At 37.9% G+C, this 21362-nt stretch overlaps 1 protein-coding gene across 6 annotated transcripts in view; it reads right to left on the minus strand.

Moving 5' to 3' along the window:
• Nucleotides 1-16476, minus strand: part of slc4a3 (solute carrier family 4 member 3) — a 67621-nt gene extending 51145 nt beyond the window's left edge. For 2 of the 6 annotated variants that reach the window (XR_013093645.1, XM_014407650.4), the window contains exons 1-2: nt 16332-16476; nt 4411-4815 (exon numbers count right to left, since the gene is read on the minus strand). Coding sequence is in view for 4 of the 6 variants with exons in the window: in XM_014407650.4 (XP_014263136.2) it covers nt 4411-4464 (54 nt within the window). In the remaining 2 variants the exon portion in view is untranslated. Of the gene's footprint in view, nt 1-4410; nt 4816-15723 lie in introns of all 6 variants that reach the window. The other 4 variants (XM_076875279.1, XM_076875278.1, XM_076875277.1 and 1 more) reach the window with 4 other exon arrangements.
• Nucleotides 16477-21362: the final 4886 nt, after the last annotated feature.

Below are 21362 nucleotides of genomic sequence, written 5' to 3' on the forward strand. Positions count from 1 at the left end.
GTCTGCAACAAGTCATCATGGTTTGGTTTTTTTATGTAGAAGTTTCAAAAATGTGGCAAATTAAAATGATAGAATTTAACCAGGTTCTTCCATGCTGCACCACATATGAAACATCACTGTTAGCGTTGAGAAAAAACACTTAGATACATAAGCAAAAGGTGCAATGCAAATATAAGAAATACAATAAATTACAGGAGTGCAGCATCCCACATTACCACCAAATGATGATCAGTGCTGTTAGCAGCAATGTGCATTGCCCCATCAACATGCAGTCCAGAGGTGATCAGGTCTTTGCAACCGTAGCACCTAGACTCTGGAATAACCTCCCTGCTCATATTCGTTGGCTATTATCTGGCTTGTTGTGTTGTCACCTTTATTGTTTCTTGCCCTGTTCCTTCTTAACTGTTTCGCTCTCATTGTCTCATGCTCTGTCTGACTGTGAAGCACTTTGGTCAACTCAGTTGTTATTAATATGTGCTATAGAAATACACTTTGATTGATTTGATTGATGTGCCTTAAATTGCAAGAAACAAAAATACGTGACTAAACCAGGACCTATGCTGTGTTGTTTCAGCCAGTTCACACCTCCAGTGAACATGTCAAAGTGTCCCCCAGTAACCCTAAACCACACCTGCCTCCATTAGAGAGTGAGTGTGTATGTGGTGTTTAGAAGTGTTTAAAGGTATAGAATAAAATACTGTATAAATGTATGTGTGAATGGGTGAATGTGGCTTACAGTAAAAAGCGCCTTGAGTGCTCACTAAGCGTAGAAAAGCTTGGTATAAATAACAGTCCATTTACCATTCACGTTAGAGAGCAACACCAGTGGTCTCTGTGGCAACGGGGACCATTGGGCTTTGCTTTCATATGATTCATACACACATGCCCTCACACTAAACCACAAAAACAAAGTCTCGACTAGCAGAATCAATCAGACTGTAGGAGACTAAAACCTGTGCAGAGAAGCCGCTCCGTCTCACTGCAGAGGCTCCGTCTGTGTATATGAACACAGAGCTGACAAGTGATTGAAGGTAGAAAAGAGTCTACTTTTTGCAGCCAATCGTTGAGCCTGTTATTTCCACCAAACTACAATATGTTACATGCACTTTGGAGGACACAGTTCCCGCTGTGCATAATGACACATCACCTACTTAGATGATAGAACTGTTTTTCCCTGAGATCACCGGCTATTCTGTTTCGCTTGAAGCAAAGCTACAAAGCATTGTGCAAAGCTGGACATGGAGCATTTTCCACAGACCCCAGGGTGACTCATCACTGCTTGGAGAAATTGGAAGTAACAATTTAGTCTTCAAGACATTTCAGTGCTCTTTTCACTCAAGATAATCATCTTGCTATTGTGTAAGGAAATGCTATTGCTCAAAATATGAGCAAGGATGTACACCGAGCCACACCAGAGTCTAAACAGCAGGATTTTATGACAAAAGTCAACTCATTAATTGAATCTCTGCAATTTGCTCAACTTCAATGAACTCTGATATGCAAATATGGTCTGCTCATTATCCATTTATGACCTTGGATTGAACAGTTTTAAGAATTTAAACAGAGAAGGCAACTGAGCTTATTATCAGTTTTGCACAATCCACCTAATTTCCTCTGCCAAACTATAAACTACTCCACCAAAAGTAATTGTAGACCACTAAAAGAGCAGATGGTGCAAATATGTCTCCTGAGTACAATGGGTCTTGTGCTGGCATGTTTCTGGCTGGCTAGTACGAACAATAGCAGTTAGTTTATCAATGGACTGTCAGCTAGTCCTGTAACATTGGTGCATGCGGCCGAGCTTATGTTAATTTAAAATGTTATTGCTTGCTGCCATATGGCAAAAATATAAACAATGCCTTTGGAAATATTGGAAACAAGCCCTTTGTTTTCAGTACACATGGTGCGTCAAAGGGCAGCGTTAGCCTGAGGATGACAGAACAGTAATGTCCAAATGCTTCCGACTGAATTAACAGATCCAAGTAGAAAATATTCAAAACAACAACAAATATTATGTTTTATTGCCTATTGTACACCATTATGGATATGGAAATATCTGCAGGCATTGCTCTCTGGTCGAAACAAGTGTTCTGGCAGCTAACTGGTGTGAAAGTGTGAACTGAGTGCTGGAGATGTTGCAGCTAAGAACTGACTTAACACCAACTCAAACAAATCATTTCATGGCTATCTGTCAAACAATCATGTAGGCTTGTTTTCTCACTTAGCTTTCTGATCTCAAGCCGCACTCGCTAACAGCACTGAAGTTTCTGGAGACGTCCTGTAGCTTTAAAGGAACACGACTCTATTGTACAAGCTGCTATAATAACATCTGCTACACAACACTTTTCTTATTCAGATTACTTACTCTATTACTTATCCAGAGTAATAGAGTAACTAGCTGGTTAGACACCATGTTTCTTTAAGGACTGACCTCAATTCTATCTGAATTTAGAAGCAGGCCTTTATGTATTTAAGACATTCATGTGGATAGATGAAGCTGGTTATCAGATGCATTGCAATGAAAATGTACAATATGTCTCATAATTAGAGCAGGGCGATATGACCAAAAATATTTATCAAGATATACATTTAAAAATTTGCGATAACGATATAACTGACGATATAATTGACACTAGACAAAATACTTTACAACTCCAAAACTTCATTAGTGCAAAAAAAACCCCATCAATGTATTTTCACTTAAACAAGCAGCTGTTTTTTATCTCCATTAAAGTTATATAAAAATTTAACAGTGCAAATGCAAATTCCTTGCTGACAGTTTAACCAAAAGGCATTTGCAGTGGGAATTGGCCGACATATCCTCAGCATAACCATGTATAATATCCACAAAACTTAAAAAGAGGTTATACACACACAATACGGTAAAATTATGTTGAAGCACAGTACGTATCACTCCGCGAGGCTCCTGACTACGGTAGCCGTAATGCTCCGACAACCCATTAAGCAGTGCGGGTTCATAGCTTAGCAAAGTCGTACTAAAACATTTGACAGATTTTCGAGCGCCGTGTACCACAGAAAATCGTTTTGAGGTCAGTAAGCACAACCAGAATTCATACATAAGGCACACGGGATTATAAGGGGCACTGTCGACTTTCAGAAAAATCAAAGGATTGAATTTAAGTGTGCCGTATTTTCCAAAAAACACGGAAAAAACGACGGCCCTCTAGCATGCTCTACCAAAAATAGTGCTTTGTTGTGTATCTGACGGACGAAGTCTAAACCAGTTCCACACCAATGAAGTTGCAGCATTTTTACAAACCAATTCTGCTTCATCCGTTTCATTCAACGATCCGCTTTTGCCCTTCTCATTCTCCGTCGCCGCCATGCTTTTTCCGCCATGTGCGTAAACAGAAGGCTGGTGGTTGGATCCTGGGCAGTTCCAGTCTCCATTTGGCAAGATATTAACCCCAAGTTGCTCTCCAATGCATGCGTCAGAATAGGGCTGGGCTTTGCTAAGCTACGAAGCCGCTCCGCTTGATGGATTGTCGGAGCATTAAGGGTATTGTAGTCAGGAGCCTCGCGGAGTGATACGTACTGTGCTTCAACATAATATTACCGTATTGTGTGTGTATAACCTCTTATTAAGTTTTGTGGATATTATACATGGTTATGCTGAGGATATGTCAGCCAATTCCCACTGCAAATGCCTTTTGGTTAAACTGTCAGCAAGGAATTTGCATTTGCACTATTAAATTTTTATATAACTTTAATGCACATAAAAAACAGCTGCTTGTTTAAGTGAAAATACATTGATGATTTGTTTGTTTTTTTGCACTAATAAAGTTGTGGAGTTGTAAAGTATTTGGTCTAGTGTCAATTATATCGTCAGTTATATCGTTATCGCAAATTTTTAAATGTATATTGTGATAAATATTTCTGGTCATATCGCCCTGCTCTGCGTCAGAATATGAATGTTAGATAGAAAGCACTAAAGCGTATGAATGAGTTAATGCGGTTGTATAAAGTGCTTCGGAGCTCCAGGACAATAGAAAAGTGCTATATAGAAATCAGTCCATTTAATAGACACGTTGATGGTTTGTAGAACGTATGTATTGAAGTTAACACCAAAACTCAAGCACTTCTGATTTAAGGCTTTATTTTTCAGAGCCAAAGTATCCAAGGTCATACGCAGTGAGGATGTAAGACTGTTAACAAGATAACCGACCTCTGTGGGAGTAGAGTTCAGGTAGCTGCTCTGCACTGTGTTGGCACATGGCATTGAAAAAGATGAAAGAAAATTAACTGCATCCTTGAAGTTTCAAATAGACATCTACTGTAATGACATTCATTAACCCCTCCTGTGCAATCCATTATTATATTATTATGCTAACTATCGTTATTCTTATTTTTATAATAACAGGTTCAGTTTAAGAAAACAATACTTCTTACCTGCTGTAGGTTTATTAACACATCTATGTCAGGGGCATGACCTCCTGTAGCCATGGGGCCCGGCAAGCAGCCAGAGGGTAGAGCAGACCTCTAAAACGTGCAGGGTCCCGCAGGGAAGTGGACTAGTGTGGCTGGAATGAGGGGAGACTGGCTATGGAATTGCTGTGAGGAAGATGATGCGGTGGACGTGACTGGACCAACAAGAGTGGTCCAAGAAGTGGGTGACAAAGGTCAAAGTGTTTAGGTGTTGGGGTCAGGTAGGGTTTGTATCTTTGGGAGAGGGGAATAAGCAGGAGAGAGAAAGAGGGAAAGAAGGGCTGCACGGCAGGAACCTGGAGGAGGACGGGATCAGCCCTTCTCTTTCACTGCTGGGGATCCAGGAAGCCTTTGGGGTGGCATAACCTGCTGGAGAATGAACAGGGTAGGAGGTTAGCAGTCAGATATGATGGATAGTTTGTAACCAAGTGACCAAGTGACCAACCTTACATGTGACCAAGCACATGTAAGGTTATATAGTACATAATCACCATATGCTGATGGATACACATCCAAAGAAACACAGTCATATATAACCACAAATTACACACAGTAAACTAAAAGTCCACAGACAAATCTGAAAACAAAATGTGAATCAGAGAATCTAATTTTAATTTTTTCCTTTTTAAAAAATGTTGAGGTTTTTTTTAAGCTAGGTAGCTTAGCATAATTACAGGAAGTGGTCCAAATTAAACAATGTTCTGTAAAATCATAACAAAATCCACCTATGAGCAAGTCTAAAGTTTGCTATTACTGATTATAAAGTGTTTTGAGTGCTCAGAGTAGAAAAGCTTTATATAACAATGAGTACCACAAAAAGATGTTGGAGGTGTTTGCTTACAGATTGTACTGCCTTGTACAAAGGCAGGGTAGCTGCTTTGACCGTTTGCAGCTATGAGCTGGTTGGCTTGTACATTATTATTTATGCAAAAGTATATTCAGGTGGTAGTAATGTAATTGACATTATAAAACATGCACGTAGCTTTTGCTGTGGAAAAATGGAGCTACATGAATTTTACTTGAATGTCACTAGATGTCGATAGCTGTGGTTAGAAAAAAATACTTAAGCCTACGCTGTTCTGGTGAGTTTATGAGCTCACTAAATTATTTTGGATCGTATTGAATAACAAAAACTCTTTTTTTTGTAAATCATGATCACTAGACAATGAGCATGCTGCCTATGAGACAAAAAATTGTTAAACTGAAAAAAAGTCTGAAGGTTTGGTCACTGACTGCTTGGCTTTTTATGTCATAATTAAAAATGTGGCCAATAAAAGTATATATCTGAGTGACGGTAATAACATTTAATACGTAAAATGGTATTACGGTAGAATTATTTGTCTTTGGTGTAGTGTGACCTAGATAAGTTAGTTAAGCTATTTATTACAGTAAGTCAGGTAAAGTAATTATATATTTGAAACAGCTATTTCCCCACTTCTCACCTAGCTGACGTTGGCAGGGAAACAGGGAAATCTAGAGCTCTGTACCAGAAAATACCAGACTGATGCAAAAAACAGCTCACTGTGAGTCTCAGTGGGACTGTTACCATTATGTTAAAATTAAATTTCCAGATAGAAATTAGCATCTTACCAGCTAAGTGACTGTTAAGATATCTTCACAGGTCATTACTGCTGGTGCTCCATGAATTAAATGATTTCAAGTCTTTAGATCAGTTTCATAATTTGAAAACCCCAGTAGCACACATCCACAAAGAGCAGACAGCTGAATCATCCTGAAAATGTCAAAAATAAATGCTAGTGATTGGACTGGTCTCAACATGATGGAAAACAGGTGCTTCTCTTCCATGTAAACATGCCGGTTGTTGGTCTGTAATTATATTATTCTGGGCAGTGCAGGAGGGGACGGGGCAGGGGAAGAGCTGCCATTTAAAATCCACTAACTCCTCCAAAGACTGAGTCTGTGCTGTCTATAATTTTGGTGTGCCTACATTGCTTTGCCAGACCAGACAGAGAAGGAAATACCAGAATACGCTAATCCGAAAATCCTTTTGTCATGCGCAGGCTTTGCTTTGATTAACTCATATTTTTGATTTATTGAGCTAATAATACCCCTTGGTTTTTATAAGGCTTCGCTGCAGTATAAACAAGAAGGACGCAAAACAGAAAACATTAGGCTAAATTAAGCAAATAATAAGTAAGAATGTACTGCCAACATAAAATAGTCATGGGAATTAATGAAACCCAGTTAAATCAACCCCGAGTGACCAGTTGTGTTTGGTGTTGCCGTTTTCCCACAGTCACAATATGAGGCTTCACATCTGTCTCAGTTTTATTCAGCTGACTCACTTGCTCCCTTTGAGACATTTACATTTGGCTCACAGCTCACATTATACACAAGGCACTGCACAAATAGAAGTACTGGCTGCTGAGATCTAGAGCAGTTTGAGGTTATGTCTTTAACAGTGAGGTACTATGCACATGCACTCCATAGTACTGCATTAACAGTTCAGTACACAGCAGATGCATACACCTCCCCTGCATAACCACAGACTAATCCATTGTGAGTAACTCTCAGTGTTTTAAAGCACAGCTTTATGGATATGCAACGGAAATATACATTCAAGCAACGTGAATATGGAGTGGTAACGGGGTGAACATGGAGTAGGTAGTCACACCAAAGCTGACCCATATCTTGCCCTGCCTACCACCACCCAGACCAGTGCCCAGTGATATCAAATGTCTCACCCCCTTGACACAGCCATGTAATCAGAGAGCTCTGAATGGTTCTGCCTTTGAATGTGTGAAAGGATTGATATATTAGTGATTGTGTTACAGACACTGGTGGCGGAAGCAGCTGAGGAACGCCAACATTTAAAAAATGGAAAACAAAAGGCCTGGTAAACATCCAGTCTGCAATACAAAGAATCAGGGTGACTGGTCAGGGTGTGATACCTACAGAGAAAAGTAAAGATGAGATGACGGTAAAATATTCCGCTGGATTTCTGTTAAACATCAGCAACTGAGCAAGAAAGAAAAAACATATTTATATGACGATGCAATGATTGCATAACGAATGTGAGAAAGAAATCCTTGTCATATCACAAGTACATGGCAGGTTGGCAGATATGCCAAAAAATGTGTTTACAGACAGGCATTTCATTTGCTCAGATTACTATGTAAAGTGGATGCTTAACCTTGCAATTGACTTTATAAATACAGTCATTCTGGGCTCCCTCTGCTTGACAGCCACCTTGTTTAAACTGTTACCTGTTTCAAGAGATCAGCATAAAATATCAACTGCCAAAAGTAATTCGATCACAAGGTCTAGAAGTTAGAAACAAGCTGTAAAAAAGTACCACAAGAATTCTCTAGACTAGGAGGTTTAAGGACTAGTCACAGAGTTAATGGAATTGAATAACCATACCAATTCTGAATGTACACTAATACTGATGTCAATAGTTGGGCCTATTGGTGGTTAACCCTTTAAGACCTACCATAGAAACAAGTCCGCCAGAGTTATCTTTATATTTTTACATGCTGTAGTGCCATTTTTGGGAGCATTTCAAGTTGCTATACATCAATAAAACCGTTATAGCCCAAATTTTAATAATATGTATGCATTAAGTCTATAATAACTACATAAATTGCAAAAAAGTGCAATAACTACAAAAGATGTAAAATCGTATTTGGGTTGGTTTTTTTTTTTTTTTACATATATTTCTAGTTAGAGAAATTTAAGAGGTTTGTCCCTCAAAACTATAAATACAAAAAAGTTGCACAAAGTAGTTTCTAACAACAGGAAATTAATTTTGAGTGTCTTCATAGTTTTATTTTTGAAATACACAAAATATTATATAGTGCTGGAAAAACAAAAATAAATATTATAATGCAAATTTGCAAAATAAAATAAACAAAAATAAACTATTTACAGCAGTGCAATTTGAGTTCTAAGCATCCCAGAAACTATTCAAAAAAGCATGAAGTCAGACATGACTTTTAAAATCACCAGTACAGGCTTATAAGGTCCCTAAGGTAAAAAACTACATTTTCCGCGAAAAAGACGTCACTTCCGGTTTCGGCCAGGTAATGGTGGACACGCGATAGTTCGCGCTGACGTCTATCCCAACAAAGGAAGTGTTATGAACAGTTGATCAGATCGGCAAAGCGTGTTTCTGGAATATTATATTTTTGTTGCTGCTGTTTGTATTTTTGTTGCTGCAAGTGCTTTTTATGCTGTTTTTGCAAAGCCATATGTGGAACAACAAGATGATGACATAAGATGTAAGTACAACTACTCCGGTTTCATGTGCAAAACAATTATTGTGCTAGCTTGCATGGTTCTGGTTCTACAGGGATTTAAAAATAGTTACGCAAAACGGAGCGTGCCCTCTCCGACCAGTTTTAAAGGGTTAATACTATACATTGTAATACATATACTATTGTAGATTTACAAGACATCTGATGATGTTATGAAGTTCTGAGTAAACATGGTATTTACTAACATTTGATAGACCAATTAATACATGACTTATTAATAAAGAAATGTAATAACATATTAAATAATAAAGATAATAACTGCAACCCCACTTAATTTAAATTTGCCTATGTGTTTTTTTTATTACCTCTATATAGTAGAAAGTCAAGCCCAGGCCTACTCTCATATTTATAGTCCCTGCACCTGTGCAAGCTGCTTTGCAACCCAGCTCCATTATATCTCCTTCTTCCCATGTTTGTCTTTTTTAATTGATGCCTGCTCTGTACTGAATGTGGACTCTCACCACTTCTCTCCCCACCTTCAGATTTCCGTACATCCATCAAAGTGCTGGGATGACCCCAAAAACAACAAAATTAATGCTCTGATTTATTTCCTTTTAGGCTGTGATTTTGACATTAGTATTTCTTTAAGCAAAATAAATGAATTAAACTAAATAAGTAATAAATATGTAAAACTTTTTTTTTATAAAGAGAAAGCTAAACAGTGTATGTTGACTCACTTCCTGGATTAAATTTTATGTTGTTGAATTTATGACTTTTAGTCATCGTTAAAAATAAAAGTTGTGAGTAGCCAAAATGAGTTTGGCTTTTTAAATGAGTTTAAAAGGCCAAACTCACTCATATTTCAGCCTTCGATATATGAGTGAGGAGCATGGACATCTGGAAGCATCTTGGTTTAGGACTGCTGCTCGACCATGTTGAAAGAAGCCAGCTGAGGTAGTTCTGGCATCTGGTCACGATACCTCCTAAGCACCTCCCTTTGGAGGGTTTCCCGGCACGCTCAACAGGAGGAGATCCCAGGGTATTCCCACAACCCACTAGAGAGAATGTTTATTTCTTCTGGCCTGAAAATGCCCCAGGATCCCCCAGGAGGAACTGGATGTATCGCCCTGCCCAGGACATCTAGGACACTTTACTTAGTCTGCTGCCACTGTGACCTAGCTTGTGATATAATGGTTGGATGTCAGAAACTTAAGTTCCCCCCCAGCTCTATGAACTTGTTGAACGTTATCTGATCATACTTGTTTTGGAAAAACTTTGTGTTCAAAAACTGGTTTCAATCATTTTTTTTTTAGAATGTCCTTTTATTAGAACAAAGGGACATTTTAAAAAATCTTATGCCGACACAGAAATAGCACAAAAGTGAAGTTTGTAATTTAAAAGAAAACTCACAGGCTCCAGGAGTACTAGCCTATGTGCAAGAAGTGGCTGTTACGCAGCCATCTGTTCATAACCATTTCATAACCGTGGCTTGGGGGGTTGGGAAGCGTATCTGTAACCGGAAGGTCGCCGGTTCGATCCCTGGGCTCTCTGCCCTGGTCGTTGTGTCCTTGGGCAAGACCCTTTACCCTACCGCCTACTGGTGTTGGCCAGAGGGGCCGATGGCACGATATGGCAGCCTCGCTTCTGTCAGTCTGCCCCACGGAAGCTGTGGCTACAACTGTAGCTTGCCTCCACCGGTGTGAATGTGAGAGTGAATGAATAGTGGCATTGTAAAGTGCTTTGGGTGCCTTGAAAAGCGCTATATAAATCCAATCCATTATTATTATGAACACATTAGTTGTTGTATTAAACGGCAAATACAAGTATTTAATTTATTGACTACATTAATGTGATTAATAATTCTTGCCTTGTGAGCATCTGCAGTGCACTTTTGACCAAGGAGGGTTAGGGTCACTCTTTCTACCATGTTTGCTGGGTATAACCGCATTTTGAGAATTTAAAGTAATATACCACTAGTTCCAAACTTCGCAAAGAAAAACCACCATATATGTCTCAGTTAACCCAAGTGATAGAGTATTTTCAGGGGAATTCAGTTTGATTTATATAAGAAGAAGAAGCTAATTTGTTTTTGTGTCTGACTGCAAACTTTTTGTTTATCATGCATAAATTAGCAGAGTGTAATGTGCACAGAGGCAGAAAGCCACAGATGCTTGTAGAGTTACTGTTCAACAGCTTGGTGTTTGTGACACATCATTTAATCAAGGTAATCGCAGCAGATCAATACATCTAATGGAGCTATCTTTTGGTGCAGCCATTTGCAAATTAGATGTTGTAGCCCCCAGATGGCTGCAGGGACTCAACTAACAGCACTTTAAAAAGACTTTTAATCTAATGTGGCATAACAGCACCACATGGCACATATTCAAGTTAAATAACGTTGAACAAAAATAGAGGTATTTAGTATTTTAAAGACTCTTAAAACCGATACTGATATATCAGATTTAAAAAATCTGATATTCCAGTATATCGGACAATATTTTTTTTTGTTTCCGACACATATAGATTCAACAGATTTTCTTAATATTTTTTAAGCTATTTATTTACTCGTTTACACTTTGCCCGACTCATCTTGGATCAGCCTGTTGTTGTATTTCTGTGTTGCCAACAGAGAAGTTGAAAAATGCCCTCTGGTGGCCAAACTATGTAACACCAACACTCACAACATGGCCTTGGGTGTTTCTGCCGTGTCCTCTTTACTTTTCAAATGTTCATTTATCAAACATTATAAGTGCTGATATTTGTAGATCCGCAAATAGCTAATATAGGCTTTATTGTATTACTTGCTTTTGCCTTGTAGCCTTTTATGTAATATGGGATGTGAGACAGTATATTTTAGAGCCTTAACCACAGAGAAAAACACAACGATTTCAGAAGTATTAATTTAGTCAGTTAATTGTGGTGTGACATTGTTAAACTGGTAAGCATCGCCCACGTTAGTGTTCTGTACTGGCAGCTACTGCGGCTCTTTATAGGATGTCAAGAAACTGTCATTAAAAATTGAATTTTTCTATGTAAGAGACAAGATTCAAGACTTGTTAGAAGCTTGTATAACTAAATTGTAGATGAAGTCATTTTATGCTACTCAGAAAAGATGCTAATGACATAAGTAAAAAAGGGTGAAATAAATAAGAACCTGTGGCTGGGATGTGGCATCTTATTAACTTTAATTTTTGACTGATAAAAAAAATGTTAATGCAAACTGCTTCCCCTCAGGTAACAGAAAAGTCCATTTCATTTCTAAATCAAGTATAGTAAGCATGAAGCCCATGACTGTATGCAGGACAGATTCACCCAAAAGGTGCCATGGGAAAATTTAAATTTAAGGTAAACCTCGAAATGTTTACCTGGTGTCCCTGAGATTTTGCTGCTTCATCATACTAAGCAATTGTAATGAAAACAAAGAAACCAAAGAAAGAGAGTGGTCGAGTTTGACAAAGAATTAGTCTTGGCATCAGTGTTGAGACATCTTGCAGACTTTCACAGTGCACACTGACAAACATGGACAGGACCTCACATACAGTGCAGACGGAGAGTGTAAGATCGTGACTTGCTGTTAACCACATTTAACCTGTTAAATCACATGTATCCGCCTGAATACTGCTAAAAGCTTCATGTAAATATAATCTGTGCAGACCACTGCTGCACACAAACTCATCTACTAGTCAAAGACTGCAGTAACAACCACTTCTCCAACTCCAGGCCAGATCGGGGCACTTCAGACACAGCAGTGAGCTATTTCTTCATATATACATCTAAATTTAGAGATAAGTGGGCAGCAAACTCAGAGACATGATGGCTCATAATTCTACAAAGCCTCAAACTTGAACACAATGATGCAACAGACTTCGAGTGCAATATTTTAAGCTTGACGACCAAAAAGTATAAAGCTCTTTTCATAACTATAGTCATCAGTTTTGTGCATTCATATTGTGAGACTGGAACGACAATGATAAATTATTTATTCAATCTGATTTAATTCAGACACTGAATTTATCATTAATCCATTTCTAATTTCTATCTCAGACGCCATAAACAATTTATATCACAAAATCAATGTTAATAAAACCAAACGGAGAAAAGACTAATGTGTTTATGTAAAGCTCTTTTTTGAATTCAAACTGAGAATAAATTACATTTCATTGGTGCTGTTAACAGCAGTTATACATAACATTTTAAATAATTCAACAACAGAAACAAGATGACTGTGACTCTCTACAAAGTTTTTATTGCAACCATAAGTAGACAAAAATGAAAAGAGCTACTAGGTTATTCTGTCAACCTAAAACTAGGTTTGATAAATCATTTTCATTTTCATCAGAAGAAATGACCTGAAATCAATTTGTGTACTAAAATGACTGAATACTAGGGGTGGGGGAAAAAATCGATACTGTGTAGTATCGTGATATTTTGTTTGCTAATAATGTATCGATACAGGGACAGCAGAAATCGATATTTTGTTACAAAAAAAGTTTTTGTGGACTGGAACATGCTCTGACTTCAGAGCATGTTGATCAGCTCCTTTTTCTGAGCAAGAATCCTGACATTCCTTCACTGTCCAAATGTGTTTAACTTGTTTTTTGGCAGCAATAAACACGACAGTTTACTTATTTTAATTTAAGACATGTTTTATTTTAATTAAGTTTAAAACTTTTTTTATTTAATGTAAAATTATATTTTGTTTTAATTTATTTTCAAATTCTTCAGTTGCTGAATGGGCTGCATAGTTTTCATAAATTGCATAGTTCAGAATAGCTATAATTGTACCAGATGGTTGCATTCAGTTAAGTTGGACTAGACTGTAATACAAACCGTTCAGTTTGTCAACAATAAAACTGACTGAAATGAGAGAAAGACTGAGTGCGAGGCTTTGATATTAGATAAAATGAATATTGATAAAGTTTACCTTTATGTACAGAATCTGAATATCGCAAAATATTTTAAAAAATTGCAATTCTATCGTATCATGCGTTAAGTATTGTGATAATATCGTATCGTGGGATGTATGGTGATCCCCACCTCTACTGAATACACAGAGAAAGTGTATTTAGTTTTATTCTTTGTCAGTACAATTGGACAACACAAATCTATTGAGATGTCTAAATTACTCAGAATAAGGGGTATTAAAAATATTTTGTCTTTGTACTATAACAACGTTGTTGATTTTCCTAAAACTAGTCTCGGACAAACACCATCCATATTATAGTCATTTTAAAAAATAAAACTACCACTGACTTTTTTCAGGGGAAAAAACTAAAATAAAATAAAAAACTGAAGCAGATTTCTGTCCCGTCTTCACCCCCAACCAGTCACCAGATGGAAACCTGAGCCTGGTTTTCCTGGAGGTTTCTTCCTGTTGAAAGAGAGTTTTTCCTTCTCACTGTCGCCAAACCACTTGGTCATAGAGGGTCATATGTTGGGGTTTCCTCTGTTTTCCCTGTATTATTCTTTTGTATACAAATAAAGCACTGTGAGGCAACTGTTGTTGTGATTTTGTGATACATAAATAAAACTGAATTGAATTGAAAAAGATTTGGCACAGTAATGGTGATCTTCTTTTAAAGAAGATAGACACCTACTGTTCAACTTTTAGCAATAATATAAGTATGATGGGCGAGTCAACAATTTTCAACCAGAGTGAAGTGTCTCAACAAACTACTCAAAGAATTCTTACAGTAAAGACTTGTGATTGTCACTACTGTGAATCTAAATATCCACCTGTTGCTACCATCAGATCAAAATGACTTTGGTTTACTACCAAGCTAGTTGCCTATTTGATGATTGTTTCTACTTAGCTCTTGTTATAGTAACTTGTTTTGGCAGTGACACCTGGTAAGTTGTTCCAGTAATACACGTACTTTTCGCAGTAATATATTATGTAAGGTATTACAAGTCAGATTTTCAGTTTTTCCAATTAAGTCCATAATATTTTTGCATATTTTTCACTTAATTTTACTGACATACCTGTTTTTCAATTACTAATCAAACTACACCAGCTTTAACCAAACCAAACAAAACCAACAAACTAGCTCATTAGTGCAAATAGTCTAATAAAATTACTTCCTCAACAAAACAGAGGAATAAACTTCTTGACGGGTCAGTTTCTGGACTGGTCAGTTTCAGTTTTCTCAAATATTTATTTTTCAATCCTTAACATTAGCATTTTGGCTGCTACAACGTTTGGCTTTTAGCCCCAAAAGTGACCATACTGGGAAGAGAGGATAAGGGTTAAGTTAACAGCTATGGCTAGAAGCTGAAAGCATCCACTGAATGAGTGCAAAACACAGATACATAAACCAGCTAATTAGTATAAAGTAACCGACTAATGAAATAGTCAGATGTGCTATACCACACAGCAGCCCATATTACATGTCCGATAATGTCATTAACTTCTCCAACAGCACAAACATAGTCAAGAGGTCCAATTCAGTGACTTGAATTAGTGATCATTTTTCAATTTTTTCAATATTCAATATTTGTTTCACAAATTCCTTTCCAAGATTTCAATAAAACTGAAAAATAACACCAAAGTAACTGCAGTTTTCCGCATCTTAAAATGTTTGGCAAACAGGAATAAAAACTTGCAAAGTGCCTGATGTGGTCCGCGAGCATATTAACAATACTAATACTATCAAAATCACTGCCTTGCACTTGGATGGAGGCAGGAATAAGAGCAAGATAACTTAAACACGGGGCAATTCTTCACTCTACTACAGGCAGAGAGGAAATGATTCTCACAGGGTAACCTGAGCCTCTACACATTATGGCAAATCGTTCATGCTTTATTATAAAATGTGAGTGTTTATGTAATGTAAACTGAATTATGCTGTCATAAAATGCAAACAGGGAGTGAGATGAAACCTCCGAAAGGCTCCTTGTTTATTTATGATAGCTGAGCAGCCCTTCTGGAGGACATATTGTCAGCTGAAATCCCACTCAGCTCCTTGTGGCTCAGACATAAGTGGCTCGATGATCAATACTCGCACTCAATTCTGAAATTCCTTATTTATAAAAACAGAGAAGCACAAAGGTGCCAGGTTACCTCCACTCCGCTGGTTTCCACGGGAACAAACAGGCAGCTTCTTTAAACCTTCAGTTCCTGGAAATCCTCCAAAAGCAGCCCGAGTTTACTCTCCTCAGCAGACGACGGTTGCTGAGTCATTACTATGTGACCTTACCGCCACCTCCAGCTACTGTTTGAACTTGAACGTCGGACTATTTCACACAATCCAGAGCCACCGATCTTCTGCGAGCGACAACTAGAGCTACTTTCTGCGATAAAACAACAATGTCGACTATCAGCGTACTACAATGAGCACAACGCCACCGCCTCCGACTCGGAGGAACGCTGCTCGACCTGCACAATGAGTAATGAAGACGTATCTGCCTCTCCAGCAGCCCCTGCACCCGCAGACAGCGCTGCACCTGCGAGGACTCACTCTGCAGCCTTCCTTTGCAAGCTGGCATGTCTCAGTTTGAGCGAAAGCATTAAATGCGCAGCATTAAGCAGCCATTTACTTTTGCCAAAGCACATGCATGTCTTTGCTGCACGGCAATTATCCACGCAGCATCACGCTGATGCCACGGTGCGTAGTTGCCCACTCAAAACTCAACGCTGTAACGCTTGCATGGATCATTTCGCGGACTTACCTGCGTTTTCACAGAGCAGTCTGCACAGAGGAGAAAGAGCTAGAAGCGGGAGATGAGGCGACTATAGGACGCAGCAGCGGGGCTGGTTCACTCTATAACCTTTACTGGAGACACGCGAGGCAGCCTGCTGGATCTGCCAAAGGATGCTCAGGCTGACCACGTGACTGGGGAGGACAACCAGCCTATCTCAAGTTACCGATGGACACAAAATTTAGAGCTTAATCTCAGAAGAGTCAGAGCAGCAGGCAAAAGCAACAAAAAACCTCTTCAGTAAACAATTCCTACGAGACAGATGACCAGCTGTTTAAATATATATATATATAAGTGGAAGTATAACAATATGCCTCAACACATGTGGATTAATCATGCTGGCATAACTACATCAGGAATAGCATTATCAGAAAATCTGGAGGAGTAGTTCATAGTTTTACACTATGCCAAGTCACCCTCGAACCTTATGTGTGGCACCCGTGACCTGAACAGTTTGTGTTTTTCAGGTCTGTACTCATGAACTGCCGGTTTTGCATCATCATCATCATCATCATTATTGTTGTTGTTGTTGTTGTTTCCAAAAATAAAAATAAAATCAATACAGAAAAGAAGGAAAAAGGGCAAAAGAATCATAACTTATGAAACTAAACCATATCAAGAAAAATAAGGGGGATTTCAGATAGACTGGACACTATATGTATATTTTTATATTATGTATAATTCAGTTTCTCTATGCATGTATAAACATAACACGTGTGTCATCCTTTTACGTTTATAAAACTAGAATTTTTTTTAAGTGATTTTACTAAGGTGTTTATAATTTACGCACATCCATCATCATCCTCATTTTGTGCATCAGTTTTCTACAAATTGTACTTGTGGGTTTTTTCTAATTATTTTTTTAATGAAATCTTTTTTTTTCTTCTCCACACTTTTGTTATTTTTCATTATGGTGTTATTTTTTAAAAAAAAAATCCTGATCTTGACTCTACTCTGCAGGTCTTAACTATGGTCTTAAGAATTCCAAAAAGTTGATTCTATTCATCTGGACGTAGTGTTTTCAGTTCATCGTTTCGTCACTCATCCAAGTGACTTCTTCAGTCTCAGCTGACTGCAGGTTTCCCCAATCTTATAAACAGTACATTTGCACAATAACGGAAACCAGCCCACCAAATGAACAATGGGCTATGAGGTCAGTCCCTTGATCATTAATATACAAATTGTCAAGACCATTGATCAAAGGCCATGAGTACCATTCACAGAGAGTTGGGGAACGGTTGCAATCACAGCATTGTGAGATGTGGTCTTAAGAACTTCTAGTCTTGATTGTGGATGCTGGATCTACTAGCCCTAAACTATAACCATCATTACTGCCTCTACAAGTATGACATGGCCTACTTAATGAACATAACCTTAAATTCTGTAGCTGCTTTTACATATAACCTTAGACATAAGAATAGCCACATACACAACTAACAGAAAAAGTCCCAGCCTTTTGATCTATGACAGATGATTTGTGTTAAATTATTAAGAATGACTAATGTAGAATATGAGATATTAATAGAACAAAATAGAAATAGTAGAATAAAAGACCACAGTCAGATTAAGTGTCAAAGAGCACATCACTTCATCATTAACAAGATTACAGCTTTGTCGCTAAGTATTGAATTGACTGAAGTCCACTTACTGTAATAAGTGTTAGGACCCCCATAGGCCCCAAGAGTCTGTGCTACTTCCAATAAGCAATATTGTTGCTGCATACTGCCCTCTGGCTTGCTTAGTGACCCAGGTTTTTAAAGTCTGGTGCTGAGACTCGGCATATTGGTATGGTATGAGCTCTTTCTAATCTGCAATGGCTGGTAATACCCCACATTTATGTGCACGCCACAGACATAAACAAAACAAAATCCTAATGCTTTCATACTAATGCTCAGTTTCTTCTAATTTTGGACAACTTGACAAAGAAGTAAATAATTAAAGGTTCTTTGGCTGCTTGGATTCCACCATTTAAGCCATTATCCAGGTAATTATTATAGCTCAGTATCTCTCTCTGTGCTGCTTGTTTTTCCAACGTGACCTCGTGTGGTTTGGCTGAGTTACATTTTGCTACCATTCAAGATAATGCTACTTTTTACAGCTTTATCAAGTCTGATTTAAGAACTGTTACTTGGTATGGTTTGGTGCATGACTTTATTGAATATTTCTCTTATTTTAAATCATACCAATATATTTTAACAGCTATTTCTAGGTTTAAAAACTCTGAATCTATAGCAGAATATGTTCATTCCAAATACCAAAACCTGTTCCTGAATCTGCCTCATATACACTTGTTCAAAAGTCAGATTTTCTGCAAGCTATGCACCAAATGGGTTCTGCCAGTTATGACAGTCCACACTGCCAATGCTCACAAGCTCTGAGCTCTGTCCAGTGTAGGATAAATCCAGTAATAAAAATATTTGCTATAGTGTGTGGTCTACATTAGAGTACTTTGAATTTTCTTCTTCACTGTGTTTCTAGTTTTATTTTTTTTTTCAATCCTTTCAGAGAAACACACATACATGCTAATTTATTAGAACCTTTATCTTCTTTCATATTTTCTTTCATCAAATATATTAACTGTCACAGTAATGGATGCTCATAACAACACAATTTCAAATAATGAGTGTATGCACAAGTAACCCCTGTGAACCAAAAGCTCAGGCTTCAGTGCTCGTAAAAAGAGAGCAGCTAAAAATATTTATATTTTATTACAACAATGTTCAGTACAAGATTAAAAATAAAGATTATTTTGAACTGTGAGTCCAACGACAAAAAATGGATCTGGAAATTAGCTTTAAAAGCCCCTTTAAAAATATTTGCCATAAATTGACTATGTGCACGAGACAATGCTAACTTCCTGGTTTGAGACCGGATGTGGGGTTGTGCATTTCCGGTAGCTTTACTTTGCGGTCAGTCGCTACTGCCAAGATATACTCCAAAATCATGTCCAAAACTCGAAAACGGAAAGATTGCGTTAAGTTACAAAGAGCAGAAGGTGGGAACACTCACCACTGTTGTGTCATAAAAAAATCTAATGATCAATTTTGACGTTTAAAGCATTTAGATCTATCAGTTGTTTACATCACTCAACACAAGCAGAACTGCATTACTGCATGCAGAAGACACATCGTCCACATTCAGAAGTATCTCTGTATAATGACTGGTCTTATGATTTAAGCAGGCAAATGTTCAGCATTCAAACTACAGGTGAAGAAAAGTCAAACCAGATGTTTCCCCGTTATGTTGATATCAGCTAGTCAAGTACACACCTACACAGCATGTTAACAAACCGTGAAAAAAGCCACACAAAAAATGAATGGTAAGGGTTTCTATACATTAGTATTTACGAAGGGTATGTTGTGACTTATCTTCAAAATTACAGCGGTCCCTCGCTATAACACGGTTCACCTTTCACCTCGCTGTTTTTTAGTGCAAGTTTGCATGCTTTTTTTTACGTCACATTGTGTCCTGCGTCCTGATCACTGCAGACGATGTCCTCCGTGACGTCTCTCCTGTACAGTACAGAATCGCTGCATCGATCGCTAGCAGTGTGACTCTGAAGTGCAGTACTGTATGTCCACGATACGTTTTGCACCGTCAAAAAATAAAATTGGCTACTTGATTTCACCGATCGCTGGTTATTTTTAGAACATAACACCCGCAATAAACGAGGGACAGCTGAGAAATATAACATTTGAATCCCTTTTCTCTTTTGCTCTGAGGCGCAGGGGAAAAATATCGACAAGTCGATGAACATCATTTACAGATATATTGGGTAAATGCCCAAGACATCTATAGAAATGTAAATCGCCGCTTGATTCATTCATTTGCTTAACTTGTTTTGGACCGTAAACCAGGCGCGAATAGGACACCGGAAACAAAGCTCCCCACAGGAGTTTCCGCACCGGAAGTAGCATATGCTAACGTGCACATAGTCAATTCTGTGTTAACAGCATATGTTTCCCTCTACTGGTCTACAGGGTGCATAGCACTTATGATGACCTGACCTAAAAAAATGCCCAACCACACATTCAAAAATATGAAATAAAGAAATAGATAAATCAAATTGTATCTATAAGGACTTATAAGGCAAAAAGATATATTTTACTCGAGTCTAGAAATGAATAGCAACAAAAACTGACACAGAAACACAGCTAACATTACACCTGTAACATCACGTTTTAGCGTAATCAGTCTAAGATGGTATACTGTATATATTTTTGCATGCTTGTGTGATTTGTTAGATATGAAAAAATAGCAGCTGGCTAGAAAAGCTGCATATAGTCAGTTGTCCACATGTCGAAATGCATGGATCAGCAGCTGGTATAAACACAGATGCAGTCTGACTGAAGGAGAGAGGAAGCAGTGTTTATAGCACGGCCTCATCATCTCTAGATGGCATCCACTGCTTGTCAGTTGCAGTTATACAGTGAAACAATAAAACAGCTGGACACTTAAGTTCAACAGTACAGCTACATGGAAGCATTTATGTTTAATATGCAGCGGTGCAGTTCAGCATGAGGACACTGGAGTATCTCTAGTAGCAATCAAGATTTTCTCAGTTGCAGTAAAATAAAAGCTGAAGATGCCTTTTCAGCTTCTTGGGTGGAAGAGGAAAAGTAATGACACATTACAGTGACAACGAGTGTCATACAAAAATAATCACTACAGGTAAAATAAAAAATAAAAATAAAATGAACGAGTGAGCTTTGTGAGGCTGCTATATGGGATCAGTCCACTAGAGGGTAGCCTAACTTTAATTATACAAACAGTTGTGCTTGTGCATGATGCGCTTTAACCCCAATGCAGTTACTAAAAGCTGCTTAAAGCTTATGAGCAATAACAATAAAAATAAAGAAAGAAGGAAACAATTATTATTAACATGAATTTGTGGCAATTGGTTATCAAGGTACTGGTTACCCTGTCGAGATGGGAAGTTGGATTATATGAAAGGCTCTTTTATGAGTGGCAGGACACTCTGGTAATGTTTGAAGTTCAAAG

The sequence above is a fragment of the Maylandia zebra genome, linkage group LG16 (genome assembly GCF_041146795.1).
Source record: "Maylandia zebra isolate NMK-2024a linkage group LG16, Mzebra_GT3a, whole genome shotgun sequence".
In the NCBI taxonomy this organism is placed as follows: domain Eukaryota; kingdom Metazoa; phylum Chordata; class Actinopteri; order Cichliformes; family Cichlidae; genus Maylandia; species Maylandia zebra.